The sequence below is a fragment of the Engraulis encrasicolus genome, chromosome 3 (assembly GCF_034702125.1).
Source record: "Engraulis encrasicolus isolate BLACKSEA-1 chromosome 3, IST_EnEncr_1.0, whole genome shotgun sequence".
NCBI lineage: Eukaryota > Metazoa > Chordata > Actinopteri > Clupeiformes > Engraulidae > Engraulis > Engraulis encrasicolus.
This window is the reverse complement of record NC_085859.1, coordinates 19,022,395-19,046,150: the sequence shown is the minus strand read 5'-3', so window position 1 is coordinate 19,046,150 and position 23,756 is coordinate 19,022,395. Positions and strand designations below refer to the sequence as shown.

The 23,756-nt window shown below is 41.9% G+C and overlaps 1 protein-coding gene across 1 annotated transcript; it reads right to left on the bottom strand.

Annotated features, from left to right (window-relative positions):
* Positions 1-67: 67 nt before the first annotated feature.
* On the bottom strand, positions 68-23,688 carry adam28 (ADAM metallopeptidase domain 28). Its single transcript, XM_063194913.1, has 22 exons — positions 23,517-23,688; positions 20,008-20,096; positions 19,083-19,159; positions 18,515-18,593; positions 18,306-18,382; positions 17,626-17,809; positions 17,269-17,331; positions 17,086-17,157; positions 16,539-16,708; positions 16,200-16,281; positions 15,671-15,801; positions 13,571-13,748; positions 11,264-11,353; positions 9,173-9,368; positions 8,368-8,473; positions 7,250-7,406; positions 6,934-7,014; positions 6,087-6,174; positions 5,153-5,261; positions 4,791-4,869; positions 2,695-2,784; positions 68-1,499 (listed from the first exon to the last, which is right to left on the bottom strand). The coding sequence occupies exons 1-22, from the start codon at positions 23,575-23,577 to the stop codon at positions 1,476-1,478; spliced, it is 2,283 nt and encodes a 760-aa protein (XP_063050983.1). The 5' UTR covers positions 23,578-23,688; the 3' UTR covers positions 68-1,475.
* Between the last annotated feature and the right edge of the window lie 68 nt (positions 23,689-23,756).

The window sequence follows — 23,756 nt, the reverse complement described above, 5'->3', positions numbered from 1 at the left end:
AAGAGTCAACAGTAAGTATGTTTCATGATAAGAAAATAATACATTTGTTGCTTTATCAGTCTTACCCTTTTTGTTTTGTTTGTTTTTGATTCGTTTTGTTTCATTTCGTTTCTGTTTTCATGCAAAAGGTGTGAGCAGACAAGACAGTCAGCAGTGTGAGTGGTAGTGTTTTGGTGAGAATGTAAAACCTGACAAAGTGTAAAAGTTGCTGACCAATGTCAGGCTCTTTAACATATCTTACAGAATGTACAGGAAAAAATTACTTTATTACAAAGTCTCTTAATAGCTATGTAAAAAAGGGGGTTGATCCTTTTGTTGAGTACTTGTATTGTAAGGCAACTGTTAAATTTTGATTTTATGTAGAGGTTATTAGTTGAGAAATAAAAAGAAAATGGAATAAGGAAGTATCAACGCTATGTTGCCTTTGTCTCCTTCTGTGCTAGAAGTAGTGACTACTGTGGTTAAGTTGAGACTTGGCCATGAGGTTTGGTATGGCGTGGAATTTCCCAGTCATAGCGTCACTGCATGGTTAAGGTTGTGGTCATTATTGGTCATCATTGGTTCGTCATTCATTGGTGATCAGGGGAACTTTTTCAAAATTTAAGGAAATGTGCAGGAAATGTGGTTGTTTCACGTGTTTATCATACCTTTTTTTTTACACGCACCAAAATGACCTTAAAGCGTGTGTTGCAGTCAGGAACCTGTCCATGCACATCCATGGGGACCCGGATGCGAATCTGGCGTGGGTCATCATAACTCAACATTATCCCACCTTGATACAAATTTAGTCTTGATTCAAATATGTAATTATCAGAGTACACTGTGATGGGTGTATTTTAGAATAATTTTAATAGGTTTATTAAATCTTATTTTTTTTATTCATGTATGTACAACATAAACAATACAGTACAATGATGTCACCCTGTAAGTCAATCTGATTTGAATGTTTTTTGCGAGACAAAATTACATATTTACAAATAACGTTTCTTAGGTAGCATCTCAACATTCTCTGTACAACTGGAAAAGAACACAATATTTGAAGCTGCAAAATCTCAAGTAACCACTTGCTGTACCAAGGCTCATTTTTGGCACTATACACATACGTACACACTACACTCACAGCACACTCACAGCTTGCACACAACATGGCAGTGAAAACAGTTTATGTACATGGCTTTAAAAAAAACTACTCCTCCTCACTCTTATCGAGTGGAAATGAGACATTGCACTTTGATGGTTGGCTTATTGCAAGCCATTCTGAGCCTTTGTATATAATGCACAGATACAGTATACTGTACATTTGTATCCATGCATTAGTTAAATATAAAATACAGTATATCCATGTAATGTATTTGGCAGTCGTCTGATGTATCAGTCCAGGCAGATAAAAAAAAGTTGTAAACACTTTTTGAAGGCATCAGTGCAATTCTTAAGACACTTCCTCGGCCTCCTCTATCCCTTGGCACTGTAGTAGATCACACTCGAGGTGGCCGCAGAGCCTGTGCAGATGAAAAACACAGTTAGTATGGAGCTTATAAGTAGGGTACAGTACAAATGCTCAGTTTTTACACAGCTTCACTTAATTAGAAAAGCACTTGGTGAGTGGACAGGCAGTCCCCCACTTTTTTTAAATCTTATAAATGGGATTTAAGTTTCTTTTTTGTTGCTGTGGATCAGTAGCAGAGAATAACCTTGATACTTTCATAACGTTATATTCATCAGTTATTCTCCATGACACTAGTAACACTGCCATATTCTGTATCTATACTGTAGCAAAACAGTTTTCCCCAAATAAGGACAGACATAGATTTAGAAAAAAAAAAACATTAACAGCAGAAATAAGACCAAAGTCACTACCTTCTGCTTCCTCTCTGTGCCAGACTTCCCTGAACTGTGCAAGGCTTTACAACACCTTAATATTCATGTCTGCCTGATAGAGTATTGTTATTCAATTCTTTGTGATTTGATGGGAACCCATGAAAAGGATCTGAAAATAAAGGTACATTAAGCTACATTTCAAGAGGGATCTGAAAATAAAGGCACATTAAGCTATATTACAAGAGGAATGTCAAAAAAGGAAGTATTCTACCCACTCCAAATATTAAGGAGGAAGATCTTTTGCTGAATGGTGAAGGCACTGGTGCGTTAGTGTGCAGTACTCGCTCTCTTCCTTCAAATTCAAAATATCCACTTCCTACTTCCTTTCAACTCAGTGGTCTGGCTGCAGGATTACCAAGGCACAGCACAAGTTTTTTTTTTTATTTTAAGAAACAGCTTCTTAGAAGGCTGCACAATTATTATTATTATTTTTTTTACCTACGTAACTGCTTGTATAAGTGACTTATAAGACATGTGCTCAATCAAAAATCAATTATTTGTTAGGTATGTAGGCCTATTCACAAATTTCTTGCTTATTGCCAACAAAGCCTTCATTAGCCTTTTATTAATATATAGGCCTAATCTTATTAAGTCCATAGCCTATTGGGGCCCCTTGATTTTTCACATCTTACGCCCCTTTATACAGGCAGTAATTTGGTATGATTTTAGTGGCTGAAATGTGAACACAAAGTGACTCTAAGATTCGGCTATAACCTACTTAACTTTCATATAGGCTAGTAAGTCCGACATGTCTGGGTGCACTGCACACCCAAGCCAACTGTCCCTCAACAGAGCTGGGTAGGCCTACAGGCTTACCTGCCGCGCTGCCATGAAGTTGGGCTGTGGAGGTCTCCCTCTACCACCAGCAGGGGGCGGTGGTGGCGGCGCTGCTTTCGGTCGCTGCGTCTGACAAAAAAACAAAGGTAAAATCAGGATCAGAGAGGGTTTATAGAGGGTAGAAAGGCTATGTCAGGATCTTCAAGCTGGCACCATTTACATCTGTAGGCCTACAGTATTTCATATTAGGCTACAGTGAACCAAGGTAGCACTTATTTCCTATGAGCCGTGTAATTGGTGAGTCTTAATATTTATTAAGTGTTGAAAGAATTGGAATTCATTTGCTGATTAGGCCTACAAGTAGGGCAGTGTTATAGAAAAGTTTAACAATTGTTTATAGGCTAAACTAGCTAACAATGTAACTGTCAATTTTTTGAATTTTAGAACTCTGCTGTAGAATACTCAACAACTGCTTGCTGTGAGGACTAATTAGTTAGCTGCTGGACCTAGTGAGTCAACCAGAACAGGTGTTGCCAATTAAGGGTTCTGACAGTTACTCTTCAGTGTTCATTAGCTAAGTTAGATTATGTTATTTTTACTACAAATGCTGTACATGGGTTCTCAATTTTTGTTTTCCCCTGGCTGCACACAACTCAACATCTGATTGTTGGAGACCGCTGTCGGTCAAAAACATTGCTCACATGGTTGGCTGCCAGTGTCTTGCCCCTCCTCGCAACACCATTTTATAAACAAAAAAACCCATGTATGCTTTGGCCCAAAAGGCAAGCCTGTTTGACATTTTCTACAAGAATGCAGTCTAGTTTAAATAAAAATTGTGCTATAGTTTTCCTGCCAACCTGACGCGGCCCCCCGAGCACCCCTTCGCGGCCCCCCAGGGGTCCCCGGCCCCAAATTTGAAAACCACTGCTCTATGCAAGTCATGCTAGTTTATTTCTGGTATCCACTTTCGTCGGAGTCCTGAGGTTGAGAATAAATGGCGTTCCCTTAGCGCTGTAGATGGCGGTAGCGCACTTCTCATGTAAAGACCTCAAAAATAAAAGAACAAGGAGGGGACAAGGTCCCCTTAGGAGACCCAACTTGAGCACACACTTTTGCATTGGGTGGGCGGGTTTCGAAGCCTCTTTATTACTCCACCCTCTTTGATGCAAGTGTGCTCCCCTGGGCAGGAATGAACGAGTCATCAGCTGGGGACCACTAGTCACCGATGTTTCGCTCCTTTAACCCCAGTACATCTCTTGGTGGCGGAGCGATGGCAGCTATCTCTAACTTCCACCCCCTGCTGATGCCCTAGGTGTTCTGCCCCACCCTCTATCTCTCCTCCTTAGCCATAGCCAGAAGCTGCCTTTCTCTGCCTCCTCTGCCAGCTGCTTGATGGCTCTGTGGGTCTCTGCCCCTGTGCAGCCACTGTCTTGCAGCAGACGAACTGTTTAGGAGCCTGCAAAGCCCCTATTACACCCCACTTTAACGGCAAAATGCCTTTCCAGCCAGCCTCCTGACACTGCGCCGCCAGGTCAGTGTACTTAGAACATTTCTGTTCATTAGTAGCCTCCATCCCCTGTTCCCAAGGGACAGTTAGTTCTTCTGTGGGACTGACCACAAGATCAGGTCTGGTATATAATAATAGACTATACAGTAATAGAAGTAATAGAGGAGACTCAAATTTCATTCTTCAATCAAACCACCTGAATTTCCCCCTGGGGATCAATAAAGTTACTCTACTCTACTCTACTCTACAATCAAAACCGAGCCCTGGGTTGCTTACCTGTATATCGTGAGGTTTACCATTTTCTGAGAGGTAACATAGCCTACCCTGGTAAGAAACTGAGCCTGTTTGGAATATGCCCTGAGCCTGAGCCTTTGGAATATGCCCCTGTTTCTCAAGGAAGATGAGAGATCCCAAGGCGCTACCTGACAAAAGGACCTGTTACTGGTTCAGGGTTTGGTTTATGTTTGGAATATGCCCCTGTTTCTCAAGGAAGTTGAGAGATCCCAAGGTGCTACCTGACAAAAGGACCACTTACTGGTTCAGGGTTTGGTTTATGTTTGGAATATGCCCCTGTTTCTCAAGGAAGATGAGAGATCCCAAGGTGCTACCTGACAAAAGGACCACTTACTGGTTCAGGGTTTGGTCGTTGTGGTGGTGGCCTCAGTTTCTGATGGTTAAAAGCAGGTTGACTCTTCTGGGTGGGCAGACTGGTGAAATGAACATGGGAGACAGTTAGTAACAGCAAACAAAGGTCATGCTTGTGTGTGTGTGTGTGTGTGTGTGTGTGTGTGTGTGTGTGTGTGTGTGTGTGTGTGTGTGTGTGTGTGTGTGTGTGTGTGTGTGTGTGTGTGTGTGTGTGTGTGTGTGTGTGTGTGTGTGTGTGTGTGTGTGTGTGTGTGTAAGTGTCTTTGTAGTAGGCCTATTTATGAAGACTTCATAAATAGGCCTACTACAAAGACACCTACACACACACTTAGTGCTTCTTCTCACCTGGCTATGTGTGGCGTGTTCTGCCTGCGTTTCAGCAGAAACACACTGGCCCCAATCAGAATGCCGAGACCCAGAAGAGAGAGAATCACTGCAATGGCTATGACACCCTCTGACAAAGGGAAGAGGACACGAGGTAAGACAACAAACCTCAAACACTGGAGCACCATCAAGAACATTCCCTTTTTAACTATCTCTGATCTTGGGTGTCTTGAAGGGTGCAAAGTAACATAAGTATTATTACACATTATTACATATTAACAGATATGTATTATTACACAATGCAAATATTGCTTCTGTACGAGTTATAAGTTAAGTTACATGTATGATCAAGTAATCATCTAGAAAGTACAAAGTACTCAAATATTCAAAGTACAAAATGTCGGTATCGTAATGATGATGAATTTTTCCCTGACTTTTAAAAACTCTGTGCCTGTAAAGGACTGTGAACTAGACCTCTGGAAGTGGTCCGTAACGTATCTCGTAGTGGAGATATTGGTGTATGTTCCTGTATTATTTATGTTGTTGTAATTTGTCATGGGGAAGGCAAGGCAAGTTTATTTGTATAGCGCATTTCATACACAGGTGCAACTCAATGTGCTTCACAAGATTAACAAATGCATGTTTAAAATGCATGATTAAAAAAGAACATGTAAAACATTAAGATAAAACACAAGGTAAAATGATAATAATAATAAAATAAAATAAAAAATATAATAAACATAAAAAAAAAGAATTTGAGCTAGGGGAAAGCATCTGAGAACAGCTTTGTCTTCAGTCTAGATTTAAAGCTATCAATAGTGGGTCAATTTTTTACGTCATCTGGAAGCTGGTTCCAAAGCTGTGAAGCATAGAAGCTAAAAGCTGCCTCTCCACACTGTTTTGACTTTTGGAATCACCAGCAAAAGTCATGGGGAAATGAGATGAAAGCACCCACCTTTGGAGAGTGAGCTTGGCTCTTGTGAGTCACAGGTTGGTGGAAGCCATCCAGGTTCACACTGGCACTCAGACCTGTGGTTACACACCTAGCGGAGAACAAAGAGTTTAAACTTTAAACAAACGGCTGTATTTGCACACTGTGTGTGCAAAACAGGGAATGATGAAACTACCGTTTCGTGTAATTCAAGTTTAGTAGCATGTTATACAAGTTCAGTAAGCGTATTTAAATGTCAAGGTCAACAAATTTAATGTCATGGGATATCAGTTCAAAGCAATGAGTCATTTATTCCTAACTTTGTTAAGTGTAATTTTATGGTGTGCCATGTACTCTCCAATCCGCAATCTCTTGTTTTTCAAATAATAAATCCGTAAATGGTGGCGTAATCTTTAGATAAGGTTTTTAGTAGCAAATTGTCAGAGGATTTCTACCTGAGAATTGCTAACTGATGCAGTTATGGGAATCATTACATTCCTGGTTGATTCTTGGCTGCATTTCTTGAAAACAGTATAATAACAAGACGTTTTTAATTTTAAAAAAGTGTTTATTACTGTCAAAATCTAAGATAAATAAATAAATAAACAACCGTAAGTAGGCTATAGTTAACTGTTTTATGAACCTTAGTGAACTGTGTTGTGGTATGTAATGATGTCTCTTATTGCAATGCTCAGATTGTACTGTAATTAAATTGACGGAATTCTGAACATTTTCAACATTGCTTTCATAGCAGTAGCCAAGACCACAGACGTTCCTCATAGCCATTGATACAAACTGTATCAATGGCATCATCAGGTTTTAAATCGGCATGACAAAATACAAGGATGCCTTTTTCACAATTGATTCTTACCCCATGGCCTTTGCACTTGGCTGAGCAGTTGGTTGCTCTGTAAGCTGTTTCAAGATCCACACACTCATTCTGGCTGCAGACCTGGAAGAGCACACACACACACACACACACACACACACACACACACACACACACACACACACACACACACACACACACACACACACACACACACACACACACACACACACATAGATACAGTAAGCCTTGATACTTGGTATTGTATGTCGTTCATCATATGGTAAAAATGTAACTGTTTACATTACAGTTTGAATGGTGTTACTATACTAAATACTATGGTGGCAGGTGGCCTCACCTTTCCATCTCCACACTTCGTGCCTGTGTCCACTTGGCCAAAGTCGTTTTCATGGTCTCCGTAGAAGGTGGCCTTACAGTCATTGAACTGCACCAGGCGGCCGTAGTTGGGACTCTCATTACCGTCGTGGCAGAAGAGCTTCCCACACATGACATCCCTGCAACAGTGGCAGAGGTGAGATAAAATGGTAATAGAACAACACCCATCATGGGGTGTCCATGTTTCAGAGTAAACTCATGTGCATCCAGATAGAGTGCTTACAACACGGTGGCGAATAAAATTACTCTACCAGTGGAGTCAAAAGTCAGAGTAAAATTTTGCACGTGGCCAGTGTAATTTCGACTCTCATTATTTACTCAATATTGAGTAGAATTAACTCTGAAAATAAATTCTGACCAAAGAAATGGGAGCTTGCGTAAATTCTACCAGGGAGACTCGAATTTCTCGGCTGTCAAACTTACTAGGCTAACCATCCAATCTCCCTTTTGACAGATCATACATGCGTCATCATTGCCCAGGATCGTCAACCAATCACAACGCGAGATTGGGGATTTCCCCGTTACGCATCACTCATGCATCGTTCCCTCTCAGCCAATGGATCGCATTCACGTTTGTTTAAAAATCAGTCACTCATTCTTATCTCTGCTTTCCAGTTAAGCCGACTTTGAAGCCACCACCACCCCTCCGTCCACCGTCACCAGTGGTTCCCGTCTGTTAGGGGGCAGGCTACGCCCGCCTCCATCTCCGCTGGAGGATATGCTGTCCTACCCTGGAGTTCAACGCGAAGACGGGAACCTTCGCCAAACAGATTCATGCATTTTATATCAAGTGTAAATTGTTCGCCAAACGGATTCATGCATTTTTGTATCATGTCTATTGTTCAATAAATGTTAATAACGTTCATTTGCCTCTCGAGTCTTCATGGTAGAATGAACTGAACACTACTTTTGAGTAGGGCCAAATGTTAACTGAAAAGGAGCTAAGATTTTTATATACAGCATACTATATAACTTTAAGAGTTATATTAATGCTGGTATATTACTGTGTATATTGGTTTTGGTCAGCCATGACATTTCAGGAGTTTAAATACAGGGACATTAAAGGGTAACAGGACTTACTCTCTCTGGCATGGCAGGTACAGGTCTTTGCTAGGCCTCTTGCAGAAGGCGTAGTACTGGCCTCGGGTGTTCTGGTCAAAGCAGTATTGGCGAGCCACTCGTGCAGCTAAACAAAAGACCATCCGTAAATTAATTCTGTTGGCACTTCATACATTCTCACAACGAAGTCACAAGCTAATACCTTGCATGCAGTTAGCACATTTATTCTTTATTTACATACAATCTACACTCTTAAAACCTCGCCCCTGTCCTGTTATACACTTGCTGTTTCCAGAATGTCAGTGACCAAGTTGTAATGTATTGCTTAAGACTCTATGCAGTGTCATCGTATTATTAGTAGTACTATGGTAGTTCAGTCTTTTCAATAGTTCAGTACAGCACACCACTAGTAAAGCAACCCATTTGCCAAAGGGCGCTCATGGGCACAGTGCAGTCATGGGTATGCGGTTAGAGGGCAGTCATGGGTAAGTGGTTAGGGCATCAGACTTGTAGCCCAAAGGTTGCCGGTTCGACTCCTGACCCGCCAGGTTGGTGGGGGGAGTAATTAACCAGTGATCTCCCCCATCCTCCTCCATGACTGAGGTACCCTGAGCATGGCACCGTCCCATCGCACTGCTCCCTTAGGCGCCATTGAGGTGAGGCATGAATGCCGTTTTGTCGTGTGCAGTGTTCACTTGTGTGCTGTGTCACAATGACAATGGGAGTTGGAGTTTCCCAATTGGACTTTCACTTTCACATTACTGCATGAGGTTGAAACAAACCAAACAACCAACCAAACAAACTAAGGTGAGGATGTGTCACATACTTGGTCCCCACATCCGGAGACACTGTTCCTCCCTCTGTGGGCACTGGCCGTTGTGGCAGTAGCCCCTCCCACTCAGGCACGGCAGGCCGTTGACCGCGTAGACGTCTTCGGGACACTCGGCAGACTGCCCCGTGCAGTACTCTGCCAGGTCACAGTCATCCTGCCTGGGCCGACACTCCCTGCTTGAGGACATGATCTGGAAGGTGGAGGAGAGAGAGAGAGAGAGAGAGAGAGAGAGAGAGAGAGAGAGAGAGAGAGAGGGAGAGAGAGATATGGATGGATAGAAAAAAAAGTGATACAAAAAGAGAAGTTAAGTGAGATTAGAAAGCATGCGGACACTGGGGAAAAGTGTTTTTCTACGAGAAAAACAGCAATGCGCCAATAATGTGCCACTCGCCTGTCCTTTTGATTTGAGTGCCAGTTGTATGTGTTGATAAATTGGCAACAAAACTATGACTAGTAGAAAGGCTGACTGACTAGGGACTCAGGGTGAACCTGCAACTGCAGAACATGGGCTGGCACTCCTCACCTTTAAAGGTGAGGTTGCAGGTTAACCATTTTAAGAAAATTTACTATTATGACATCACGTTGGGGGTTCCGCAGGCTCATAGGAGTCTATGTAGAACCTTAGAATCCTGGGGCAGTTCCCCCAATGTGATGTCATACCTGCAACCCCACCTTTAAGAGGTAGAGGAGAGCAGGAGAAAGCATGTTAAAACAGGGGTGGACTGTTGATTTTTGTGTACTAGAGGAAGTATGAGAGAGTGGTCTGTACACTGTACACTAAGCTCCAAAAATATATTGTATTATCATTTAACATTATTGTACATAGGTAATATTTTTTGTACCATGTTTTCTTGACTGCACCATGATTGCAAGGTCCAGCTCAAAACACCTTGAAAGTGTCATGTAAGTCGCATGGCATGCGCATGGAATGGGAAATTAAAGGACCAGTTCAGTCAATTTCAATATGCTGTTGTATTGCTCTGCTCACACTACCCTTGACTTGTCAGTACCCAGTGATGCCACATTTTTCGGCTCAGCCCTTTCCGATATATGAGCTATTCTAATAGGGGCAGCATTTGTTTATTTATTTATTTTTTTTTAAATAACATAGGCCTACTACAAATATTTTCCCAAAAGGTACCGCTGTTTGCTAGTTGTCTACTGATGTTGTATAAACGTTTGGATGTTTTTGGGAATAAATTTAAAAAAAAAATTAAAATGTAAACACAGCGCTGCCCCCATTACAATGACAAATTACAATGACCCCCATTACAAAGATCTCGGAAAAGGCTGAAGAAGAAAAAAAACAATCTTAGGTACTGACAAGTCCAGGTTAGTGTGAGCTTTACAACTGCATGTTGAAATTGACTGAACTGGTCCTTTAAAGTTAAATTAAATTTAAATTAAGTGGCTCCTACTGTATTTGTACTGTCTTTATGGTTAATGTGAGAAAGACACGTACAGTATATGTGTTAATAGACTATGCAGTTTAGGACAAGCACAGACTGTAGTGCATTTTATACTCTTTGACGAGGTGGCCACTAGGGGGTGTCTACTGTGACCACTGTGGCCATAGGTTAAATGAGGCCAAATGGACACTTGATCTGAGCTGAACTGGAGCCAGATGTATTTTCTTTGTTACATATGTACTTGTCTGCAAGGACCCACCGAGACGCAAACACATACACACATAGCCAGGTGAGAAGAAGCAGTTCATAAATACTCCTACTACTACAAAGACACGTACACACACACTACACTACACACACACAAAGACACACACACACACACACACACACACACACACACACACACACACACACACACACACACACACACACACACACACACACACACACACACACACACACACACACACACACACACACACACACACACACACACAAAAGCAGCCCTACAGTATATTCAGTGCCCTTCGAAGTACGGAGTGTTATGAAACATAGTATGCATGGTGTACTTTGTGTGTGCAAAGTATCCACGTTAACAGTAGATTATGATTAAACATGTCATGGAGCATTTCAAAATGTTAATGTTCGATGTCCCAATAAACCGCAGTGTTCTTACCTTGCAGTTCTCACAGCAGTCTCCTGTAGCACACTGCGCTCCCTCCACTAATCTGCATGTGGTCGCGTTGCAACACGGGTCAATGCATTCCTGCAATAACAAGGTGCGGAAAACAGTTTTTACACGTTGACTTATGACAAAGATATATTGTTGTTTCTCATGTCGTTGGACCACAAACCGATAAGACGGTGATATTTTGTCTGATATGGTCGTGTGTGTCTGATGTGGTTAATGGACGTTTTACCTTTCAAAGTGTTTGCTTTAGATAATTTCAGGGTTTTTTTTTCAGCTCAGCTGTAAGTTAAAGATTGCTCATATTGCCACACTTCAGAGATCCAGAGGTTTTCAAGGTTGCTAGTGCCAGTAACACCTCTTTAACGTAAGGATGCTTTGGTTACATCGGGTAGGTTACAAGTTTTTGGAGACTTGTGCATTGTTAGTTCACCCAGCTTTTTATCGGTTCTTACCCATTTGCAGGCGATTCTATAGAATAGGCCTATTAGTCTTCTATGCTCTCTGAAGTGGTCTCTTGCGGTGAAGTCTATAGCAACAGTAGCCTATACAGTAAACGGGGTACAATGAGTGGTACTGTACCTACTGTGCCTGTATTGCTCTGATACGTAGAAGGTATGCATGGTATGTCATATGATCTCCTAAAGCAGGCTATAGGCCATCCAGCAGCTCAGGTCAACTCTAAATGTCTGTACGTGTAGGCTACCACAGTAATGCCCCTTGGCTCACTGCATAGGATACCTCTGTCCTTCGAGATCATCTAACAACAATACAACATCTGACGACAATATGACATTGTGTGATATACAGTATATTATACCATACATCAATATGATGTATAAAATATCTATCTGTGTTGGCCGTCTTGGGTGTTCCTTTGCCAACCATTTGCTTTGCAGTGCTTTTTGCTGCCAGTTCCGCTAAATACTTGAGCTTCTCCTTCTTCTTCTCAGAAGCTTCCTCAGACATCCCGGATCTACAGCTCTGTGCCTTGCTGACCTTCCTGAAATTAGTTTCTGTAGGCTGGCATCATGACTAGCCATCAGGACTAGTGCCTTCTTTGGCCTCCGCTCAATTTCATTTCGCTAATTAAAGCAGTTGTCTAATCAAAGCGTCTGTCAGGCTAAGGCATGCCTGCTGCTTCCTCATATTTCATTTCCAAGCAGGATCATTAACTCAAGGCCAGTTGACTAAGTAAACAGTAATTCCACATGCTTCATGTCTTTTTTTGTGACAACATTGTCATGTTGGAATCTGCTCTTACTGTTTGCCTGTAGTAGCGGTTGAGGTATATGAGGGAGGCCCATCTGCCTGGTCAAGTCTGAGCCTGTCATAGCTATTTCTTTGGCAACAGAACCAGGGAAGGGAAAGGATTTTTCTACGACACTTAGGTTAAAACCTCTTATCAGTGTCTTCACATGTCATAAAGTTAATGTATGACAAGCGGGGTCTTGTGTAATTGTAATGATGACATTGTATTTGATGAAGCTGGGTTTGTCGCGAGGTTAGTTGCTTAGGACCGATGTTCTTCTCAGGTCCTTTTTCAAACGTTTTGCTACCTCATGCTGACATGGTAGCGAATGCTAAAAACAAACAAATAAAACAAACAAACAAATGCTTGGGGGTCCTAATATACCCTACCATAAACAGGCAAAATTGCCCATGGGTATCCAGGTTTGAATGTGACCTGGGGCATTTCCCAACCCTGCCCCATCCCTCCCTCCCAACATTTTTATGTTTTCGTTCTACTTTTCTATCTAATAAAGGCAGACAAATATTATTCTATAATCTATATGAAAAATCCTCCAGTGTTACCCAAACAAAGTTGAAACTTGCTCAAAAATGCCATCCGTCAATAAAAACATCCAAATAGACTTTAAAAGGAAAAAAGTTAACCACTTGTTTGAGTTTAGGCTCTCTTATGGTATTTAACCTAACTGATCTCATGTAATGCCTGAGCGGACCTGATGACGCACCAGTTGTTCGCTCTGAATAAAAGAGCATAGTATTACATACTCCTGTGTTTACCAGCGCCTAGAGGCTTTGCATGGATCTTTGAACGTTTGAATGCATCCAGTGGTGTAGTCTACGTAGAACGTGGGTATACGGAGTATACCCACTTCTAAATTTCAGGGATTTCAGTATACCCACTTAAAATTGATTGATCCATTATTTTGAATGGCACAAATATATACAGTATACCCACTTCAAAAAATGCTCCAATATACAGTAAACCCACCATAAAAAAAGTAGACTACACCACTGCATGCATCAAAATAGACTTCTCCCCCTCACCTCCAGCGTGCCACAGTCGCACTGCTCCCCTCTCTCCATGAAGCCGTTGCCACAGACCGGGGGAGCCACCAGCTCCTTGTAGCTGGGCTTGTTGAGCACACACTCGGGGTTGCGATTGTTGAGGAAGTCCCCATAGCCAGTGCTGCTGCAGCTGCTGAACTTCCTCGGGATGCTGTAGCTGTTGGGGCACACACACACACACACACACACACACACACACACACACACACACACACACACACACACACACACACACACACACACACACACACACACACACGCACGCACACACGCACACATACATGAATGCACCCATGCACGCACGCACACACGCACATGCACACACACACACACACACACACACACACACACACACACACACACACACACACACACACACACACACACACACACACGTACGCACCCATGCACGCACGCACGCGCACGCGCACGCACACACACACACACACACACACACACGTACGCACCCATGCACGCACGCACGCACACATGCACGCACACACACACACACACACACACACATGTACGCACCCATGCACGCACGCACACACACACACACACACACACACACACACACACACAATGACAATTAATGAAAGCGAACAAACACTTTGTTCATGGTTTGTTAGCCATTATTTTTTTACACATAATAAATGTGCGACAGGGTAACTGCTGGAACGCCAACAAAGAGAATGACTGAAGGTGAAAAACAACTTTGTTCCTGGTATTTGTTAACCATTATTGTTACACATAGGAGTGAGACAGGGGTTATATTGAGATTGCTGGTGCTAGACAAAGGCAATCTCAAACTCAAACTCAGGCCCGGGGGCCAAATCTGGCCCGCGGAGTCATTTTATTCGGCCCGCGAGATCATTTCAAATGTGTATTACAGTTGGCCCTCATACTACATTACATTACATGTATAGTGTACCAAGACTTGAACATGAAATTTGGTGTCTAAAAGAATTATGAGTGGGCATAGGCCAATGACACAGCTCACACTCATCTGCAACACAATATGTGCCAGTGTGTCTGAAATTAAACTATAAGTATTAAGCGCGTGCCTGCACGATTTTTGTTTTGTGTTTTTGAGTTTTGTGTTTGACACCCCTGACTTAGATGATAGAGTAGTTGTGCACACAGCTCACTAGTCTACGTACCAATGTTGATTAAATTGAGAAATGGATATGACTAATTCATATTTACGTTCATCTTTTTTCTCTGTCTGTCTGTCTGTCTGTCTGTCTGTCTGTCTGTCTGTCTTTTGGCTATTTATCTTTCCTTCTCTCCATCATTGTACCCGACTGATTAAGAATTAGTACATGTGCTTATGAATGATTTACAGATGATACATAATGTACAGGCAGTAGTTAGAAAGTCATGAGAAAATTATGTGAAGTGAAAGTTAACAAATGCAAATTATATTTTTTTCAAGCAAGTGAACTGCTACTGAATGTACTCTTGTTCATTCACAAGGTGACATGGCACAACTTACAAACAACGGTTGGTGCATAATTGTGAATTGAGAATGCCAAAATGGTGTATGAGGCCAATATTTCATAATGGTTTTGAGAATCATGATTGTGGAAGTCATGCAAGGTGAGGAACGGTGAGGGCAGATTCTGTGTCCTTTTGGATTATGACGTGGTGCGATTCTGCCGTGGGTCGGGTTCATTTTAGACCATGTCAGACTAGCCTAGGTTTGAAGTGCATGAGGCCCCATTCATGTTTTATGTTTGGCCAATTGTGTGCGTATTTCTGTTCATATGCTAAAAGCGTCAACACTTTCATACCTCTCTCAGGGCATTGTGGCGCACCAGTTAACATGCAAAGGCGTAAGGCCCAAACGGTTGAAGTTGGCATGTTATCTTAATGCTCTGGCATGATGAGGACATGTTGGATATTGTGCCATGAAGTGCATGTCTCCAATTGTTTTCGATCTGTTTCGATGTGATATGTACATAAATTAAGCTCCTTGTGTCAAAATAAGCACAAAATCAATGGTTGGTATAACACTCCATCCATGAACTCTAGCTATATCATGTGGGGTATGAATGGTGAAGATGTCTCCACATTTACCTCAGCGCTGCGGCCATGATGCAGCTGGCGTCTGGACAGCTGCAGGAGCTGCTGTCGTGGCTCATGCCCAAGTTGTGTCCCATTTCATGGGACAGCGTGGCTCCGACTGCAATGGCCCTCGAGTTGTGATCCTTTCAGAGGTGCAAGCAAAAAAATGACAAAAGAAGAGGGAGAATGGAGGGAGAGATTTAAGAAAACTTCTCTTTTTTTGGAGGTTTTACTTCTCTCTTTGCCTCACACAAGTGACCATGCTGTTCTCTGATCAAGACCAAGTATGATGAAAGAGACAGTGCTACATGTTTAGATCCTCTTCTTGTACTTGTCTGGCATTTCTCTGTCTGTTAGTTCCCGGTTCCTGGTTCCTAAAGACGCTGAAGAAGGCTTTAGGCCGAAACGTCTGTCTGTCATGCTAACCCAGTAGATTAAAAAACTGCAAGAATTACACCTGAGAGTGCGGCTTTTTTTTACTAAACTAGTTCCTGGCTCTTACCAGCAATAAATGACAGAGAGGGGATCTACTGGCACATACCTGGACAACTCCGACAGAATGGTCAGAACACAGGGTTCCAATGAAGGCCAGTCCTACAGTGGCTCCCTCAAAGTCAATATGTCTGTGGTAAAGAAATCCATGAGAAAGAAACACACACACACACACACACACACACACACACACACACACACACACACACACACACACACACACACACACACACACACACACACACACACACACACACACACACACACACACACACACACACACACACACACACACACACACACTTGGTTAATAATCGTTATAGTTCCCCAGGGTCACTTCCTCTTAATGAGTGGGGTGTCAGAAGTGTGGTTGTTTTGTGAGGCTTACGTTATCAAGTGTGCGTTGTCATGGCGCTTTCTCTTCCTCAGGTCGTTGTTCCTCCACTTGGTGAAGGCATCCAAGGTGGCCCCTGCAGGAGGGGTCACCGATATCTTGTCACCGTCCGTCCAGATCTCCAAGCCAGTCAGGGCAATGAAGGTGTTGAGTGGCTTATACACCTGTGCAAATAGTAAAAATGGTATGATCACGCAGTCTATGGGAATCATTGATTGGTGGTTAACAGGCTCTAAATTAACACCAGCCAACCGGCCTGTAGGTGAAATTTCAGTTTGGCTAGTTGAAAAGACCAACTTAGCACCCACTCTGATCCATTAGTGAGTGTGTGTTTGGCTAGTAAAGTTAACACCTACTAGCCATTTTGGCTGGTGATGAAAAAAAATAATTTAAAGCCCTGGTGGTAAACAGAAGCGTGAGAACATTTCTGACTTACTTTGTGACTAAATAAAGGGCAGAAAAGAATAGAGGAGGGGAATTAGTCCCTGTGTACGCAATACTGTTAATGAAATGATTACTAAGTTTCTGTGCATTGACTCACCACATTGACAAAATTGATGATCTCAAATATCCGCTTCCGAACAGCTGAAACATCCCTTTTTAAGTGGATATACTGTGAGAAAAAAGAAGCCATTAAGTTGTCTTGCGTCATTTTCTTGACGTGCTTACAATGTACTGTACGTCTCATCTTGTGACTTAGTGGTCAGGAGAATGTCTGGCTTACCTCTCTGTTGTCGGCCACAAGATAGAGCTCAATGTATTTGTGTTGCTGGAGTAATGTTGGGCCCTGTGGAATCAGTAAAGCATTCTCAGATTAATGTGGCACACGAATTTTGCATCAAAAAGTGAGAACAAACGAGACTTGTTCTTAGCCAAAAACAAAAACATGTTGGCCAGATGTTGGATGAAAATGTTGGATCAAAACACACAAAACATACTTGATGATACTTTTTAATAGTTAAAAAATAGATGTTTTTTGTTTTAAAGTTCTACTTTTTTGTATTTTTTCTTTGTTATTATGAATTATTTTAACATTTCAGCTCTTGGACGAAAAATCGACTCCATATGGGTAAAGCCTTACAGCTGCTCGTGATCGAGATCTGCTGGTTTTCGCCGGATACTCAGGGTCCCAGCTGGTGTTGGTGACCCCACACGTCATGGGCTTGTCGTGAACTTCATCAAACTGCAGAACGGCATGGTCTCCATCTGCGTCGTCGGACATGGGTTCAATCAACAACTTCTGCTCTGCTGTCTGGATGTAACCCCTATTGGGAGATACAGACTCTTTAGCAAGGTGACCGATCAACGCTTTTAAAAGGGGTTCCCCCACAATTGTTTGTAGACTTGCTGCAGTTGGTCCTGATGGCATTTTGAAAGCATTTCCATCTACGTTGGCTTATTATGTGAATTTCTAAGTTAAGAGATGGAATTACTTTCATTTGCTATAACCCATCTTGGGTGATACAGACCCTTTAGAAAAGGCAAGGCAAGGCAAGGCAAGTTTATTTATATAGCGCATTTCATACACAGGTGCAACTCAATGTGCTTCACAAAGTTAACAAATGTAAATGAAAGGAAAAAAAGTGACCAACCAACTCCTTGAAAATATATATTTTTTCCCCTTGAAGCAGCAATGCTATCGTTGGAGAAATGATGCAAATCCAGCTGCTAAAGGTTGGCCCGGGTGCAAATTTGGAAATAAAACCAAGAATGGGTGCTGCTCTCATATGCACTATGCTGTTGTGTATAGATATAGCCTACCTGAGTCCATCACAGGTGCTAATGCTGACCATGGATTCACTGTCATTGACAACGTTTCCTTCATAGTAGCAGTGGTCCTGCAAGGAGGGGAAAAAAAATGTAAAGCACACTCTGCATCCAGTTAGTCTCTCAATGAGGACCGAATGTTTTTTGGGAACACCATTCATTCAGTCAGTTAATCAGTCAATTAGCATGCTTGTTGTATTTACCAACTCCTCAGGACTGGAAGTAACAGGTGTACCATCATCAGTGTAGTATGTCTCACTGTAATCCTTGGTCAGGATTTCTCTGCAAACCAAAAGAATAATGAACATTAAAGCACAACACACATTTACATCTTATTTGACGTAGCAACAAGGTCCTAATTAAGATGGCTACAGGCTGCTGTGCCCCCCCCCCCCAGAGGGCAAATGTAATGTAAATGAAATGTACTTAGGAAGTGTCATTAAGTGTAATTACAAGTTAGTAATTAAGGATAACATATCTACCTACTGTACTCAACACGACAGATTAATTTGTCAATATTGCATCTTACAGTGTCACTGCAATTCTCCAATTATTTTGGATAAATCTGGGGCCCCCTGGCAGATGGGGGGCCCTAGGCTGCAGCCATATCTAGCCAATGCATTAATGTCGCCCTGATAGCGACAACAAAAGACATCCTCTTTTACTATAAAATCCATATAAAGCAGAACTTTCAATCCACCTCAAGGCAAATACTTCTGCTGAAACTTCAGATGACCATCGGCCTTGGCAGACAAAATTAGGGAAACTCACTTGTTCCGCTGCAGGTTGAGCTCGATGTCTTTTCCTCGTAATGTCATTCCATATTTTAGTGCCTCAGGCCTGGAGGACTGAACACAGTTACCAGACACAAGCTGTTAAACAGCATAACTTGCAATGACTACAATCACATCTGTAACCTAGTTCGTATGTGTGGATATAGGTGGAGATACAGTAAGTAAATAAACATTAGCTGAAGGGCTTTCACCATGTACAGTATCATCTACGACAGTGATTCTCAAAGTGTGGTCCGGGAACCACTAGTGGTCCGCGACAGAGCTCAGGTGGTCCGCGAGGGGTTTTCTACTTTTCCAAGATAAGCTAGCAAGAGGCTTTATTTGTAACATTATTACAATGCTAAACATAGCTGAATAAAAAGTACAATTAGCAGTGTCAAATTAGCACCCCTTAACTGTCAATTCAGTTGAAAGGTGGTCCCTGAACATTTTGGAGGGGGGACAAAGTGGTCCTCAGTCTGAAAAAGTTTGAGAAACACTGATCTAAGACAAACGTTGCAATGGTTTGTTGTGTTGGGCCACTGACAGCTTTGGCTGGGATTGGGATAAAGTCACCTGAAAGGGCCCCCACACAATACTGTACATTCAATGTAATTAGGACCAAATTCTGGACCCTCCCTCTCCTTGGGCCCGGGACAACTGACCCCTTTTTCACCCCCTCCCCTGTCGACTTCCGTGATTGTAGATGACTGAGGCTGAGGCCAGAACATTACAGAGGGAGCACATACTTACAGTATGTGGCAGTGTCCCAGTTTATACCACTGTCTACCAGATAAAGTATTGTAAATGCATCAACTGAGAGTTACTAATTTAATGGTGCTGGCAAGTGCAATGGGCATTGAATCGCCTTTGTTCTTTATCTCTCTTGATACCAGACATGTTTGCAGTAGATGGTGACTCACCTCCACGTCCCTCTTGCTCAGACTGTGCAGTCTGATTGGTCGGACCACATCGTACACCTTGACACCATCGAGCTGAAGAGGGTGGCAGACTGTGAGAAGGAAACAGGTATGTAGTAGGTCAGTAACTGGGCCATTAACAACATGCATGGAATTGACATCATCAATGTGATAAATAAATCCTCTTTCCAGTGCATACTGTATGCTGAGGCCCAACAGTATTATATACACTGTATTTGGCTCTTGTAATTCTTGTGGTTTTACGCTCTAAAGGCTAGCTATTCATTTCTTCATTAGATTTTACCATTCCTTATAGGGTATGCACAAAGCTTTGCTCATGCCTCTTTTGTATCCCCACTGTTCAAAATTCCAAAATAATGCTTGCAGCCAAATGAATGACATGCCTGACACAACTTCTCTGTCCAAAGTTTTCATCTGGCCTACTTCCCAGCTTGGTCAAATCAGATTCCTAGAATATGCCCCTTGAAGGGATAGCCTATATTCATATCCCTTCATATCATCTATTCAAATCTGCAGGGCAGGTATGAACAGCTGTGTTTTGGCCCCAAAGACACACTCTTCTTATCGAATTGTTCACATGTCTAAACGTGCTACAGCAAAGCTTGCTTTCTTATCCCAGCATCGGAAGCTGGCCGATGCCATCTGCAATATGTTTATCTGGATGATGCAGTGCTTCTTCTACAGTGCAATCGTGTTGACAACATGCAATTGTGCAGAGTTTCATGCTAAAGGATGGCTTAATCATTATACAATATGCAACTTCCTATAGATTTTTGATATTATTGAGGCAGATATCCTTGAAATGTTATGTCATTAAATGTTTCCTAAATATGATCCAGCGGTAATAAATTACTGTCCATGTTTTCGATTGCACCCTGTCTGCAAAGCACAGTTGCACAACATCTAACGGGAAGCGTTGCTTGCGACACTGAAAAGATGAAAATAAGGATGTATGTCTTTGTTGACAGTGATTAGGACACAGCCGAATGTTTGCTGTCAGGGGATTTGCAATAGGTGCTGGAGCCTGGTACACTGAGTCACATCCTATCCCTACTGTGTTCTACATGTGATACTGCAGGTGAGCCAGAAGGAGTGGCAGTGTTGTGCTAGGGCTTGCTATCGTTATGGGACTTTGGTTTGATCTTGTAATCATGCCGATACTGTATGTAGCAATGCCAACAGTAATGGAGTTCATGTCAACATCATGTGAATTGCCAGACAGTGTACTAAATGCAAAGAATGCAAACACACCCCTCCAATAAGCCATCTCATATTGAAGACATACTGTACAATTCCATACAATGACTAACTTGCTGTGATTCATGTGTGACTTTTTAAGTAGATATGAACTAGATCACTAGATGACAGTGCGAGGACTTGTTATCGAACTTTGCTTTGATCTTGTAATAATACAGTACAATCAATATTATTTATATAGCACATTATGCATAAATGTCATTAAATGTGAGAGTAAAGAAAGAAAAAAGAGAAGAAAAATTATATATATTGTAATGCATTGTAGGCTATTGTAATATACAACGTAGATAGTAGCCTAATTAACTAACTTTCACCAAAGGCAGTTGAAAGCTGTTTTACATTTCTTTTTAAAACATGATACTGTTGTCGCAGTTCTAATTTGGACAGGAAGATGGTTCCAGCATTTCGCAACATACTGATTAAATGCCAATTCACCCTGTCTGGCTTTGACCCTATAGGCACAACCAGAAGAGGAGACTCTGAAGACCTAAGACATCTATTAAGATGATATTGCTCTAGCAAATCTACAATATATTTAAGGCCTAAGCAGTGGTGAAAGTAGGCAGGTGCACACAGGTGCACACAGGTGCGCAGCAACGGTATACCCCAGGAAGCAACGGCATTGACCCCAGCAAGAATAGCTAATGCTAAAAGCATAAGCTAATGGGGATCTAATAAAAACAAACAAACAAACAAACAAACGGTATAACATTTACAGCCGGTGCGCAGTATCAGTAAGAGAATAGGATTAATGCTGCCCAAAAACCCACATTTTACAATTCTATTAAAGTACATACAACTTCATCATGCCATTTGCGACAAATGTCCTATGAAGGGAATAGCTCAAAGTTAATCGAAATAGTCATGCAGTGGTATAGATCTGTAACATGTTTATTTTGTTTGCGCTCTTTCTGATGTTGGCATTGGAGGGGCGGTTGTAAGGAAGACTTGCACAAAATAGCACCGGTAAGACACGAAAACTACTTTCACCCCATGGGCCTAGGTCATTTAAAAACTGTTAGACTATCAGAAGAGTTTTTAACTCAATTCTAAATCTCACGGGTAGCCCGTGTAATGTCCTAAGTACTGGAGTACATCACACAGTAATATTTACAAACTACAATGTGCGTGTCAAGTCAACACAGTAATTACTGTATGAATGTAAAAAACATAAACACTCCCCTCTCATGGAACAAAGCTTAACCTCAAACACACATCTATATTCACTCAGTATGGAAATACTGCACATCCTGAAACCTATAGCCTATTGGACTAAGTTATAGCCAGGAAGGAACAGGATACGAGATAGCAATACAACTTGTAGCATTCATCATTTCTTTATATGGTGTCATGGCCTGTGTGTGGGAAATTAACTCAGCCAATTGATATTGAATATAGGATTCCTATCACTAGCTTGAAGATCACTTTTTAAAAAAGAAAATTAGACGATTTATAGCAAATTAGATGACAGGAAAGGGCATTCTTGATCAGATTCCTTTTTGTCTAATCACAGGAAGGCTGTGTCTATTTCTGATGATGATGATTAATAACAAAGCAGAGAGCCACAGTATCATATTGATGAGTTCAAGCATGCTGAGTCACATTCATCATGAATCATGTGAGACTTCAGGTAAAATATGCTACGTACTGTACGGTGCGGGGAGTGGCATTGTTTTGGTGCTGAAGTCCAACTTCATTCATTCTCTACTATACACAGTCAAACTCTACTAGACTCCTACAGTACAACAACTTACCTCCAACATAGTAAGTCATAAATAATACAGCATCTTAAAACACTGTGGTTATGGTGGTTAAGTATTGATGAGAGGCTCTGCTGAGCACCACTGCCCTGCTACCCCATAACACACATACTAGGATTCAAGAGTATGGAATAGACTAGAGGATTCACCCCCAACAAACTTTAGAATAACTTTTAGAATAACAACTACAAAATAGATTCTGTATCATATATAACATTTTGGTCCTGGGTTCCCTTTAGTGCGTGTGAAATGAAGAACATGAAAACCAGGCAGCACATCATTAGAAAAAAAAACATTTCTCACACTTAAGCTGCCTGCTTGTTTGGAAGGCAACCTGTCTGGTTTAGTGACAAGTGATGCTCCCCCCTGTCTGTTTAAGTGTTATATTTACTGCCAGAGTGAGAACATGGCAGTTTGGAGTTAAGTTGTGTGGGCATTGTGATGTAGAGTTTGCGGGCATATCCAGTGACTTACCTGAGGGATCGAGTGAAACAGCCAGCACCAAGATCCACAACAAGGGACGCTTGCTTGCCATTGTCCAGAAGGCAGACAGGTTACTGAAACTGGAGAGTCTTTCCCATGCCTTTATGCTCTACCTGCATGCTTGCGTACATGTGTGTGTGTGTGTGTGTGTGTGTGTGTGTGTAGTTGATAGGCCACACCTTTCTCAGTGTGGGGGCAGGTCCTGCCTGCCTGCCTGTCACACTCACTTCC

Excerpts from the sequence above, each read along its gene's own strand:
- adam28 (XM_063194913.1), bottom strand. The coding sequence starts at position 23,577 with ATGGCAAGCAAGCGTCCCTTGTTGTGGATCTTGGTGCTGGCTGTTTCA. Across the intron at positions 17,810-18,305 it reads AGCACCTGTGATGGACTCAG|GGGTTACATCCAGACAGCAG; the intron begins GTAGGCTATATC and ends ATCTCCCAATAG. Across the intron at positions 9,369-11,263 it reads ACTGCTGTGAGAACTGCAAG|ATCATGTCCTCAAGCAGGGA; the intron begins GTAAGAACACTG and ends TCCACCTTCCAG.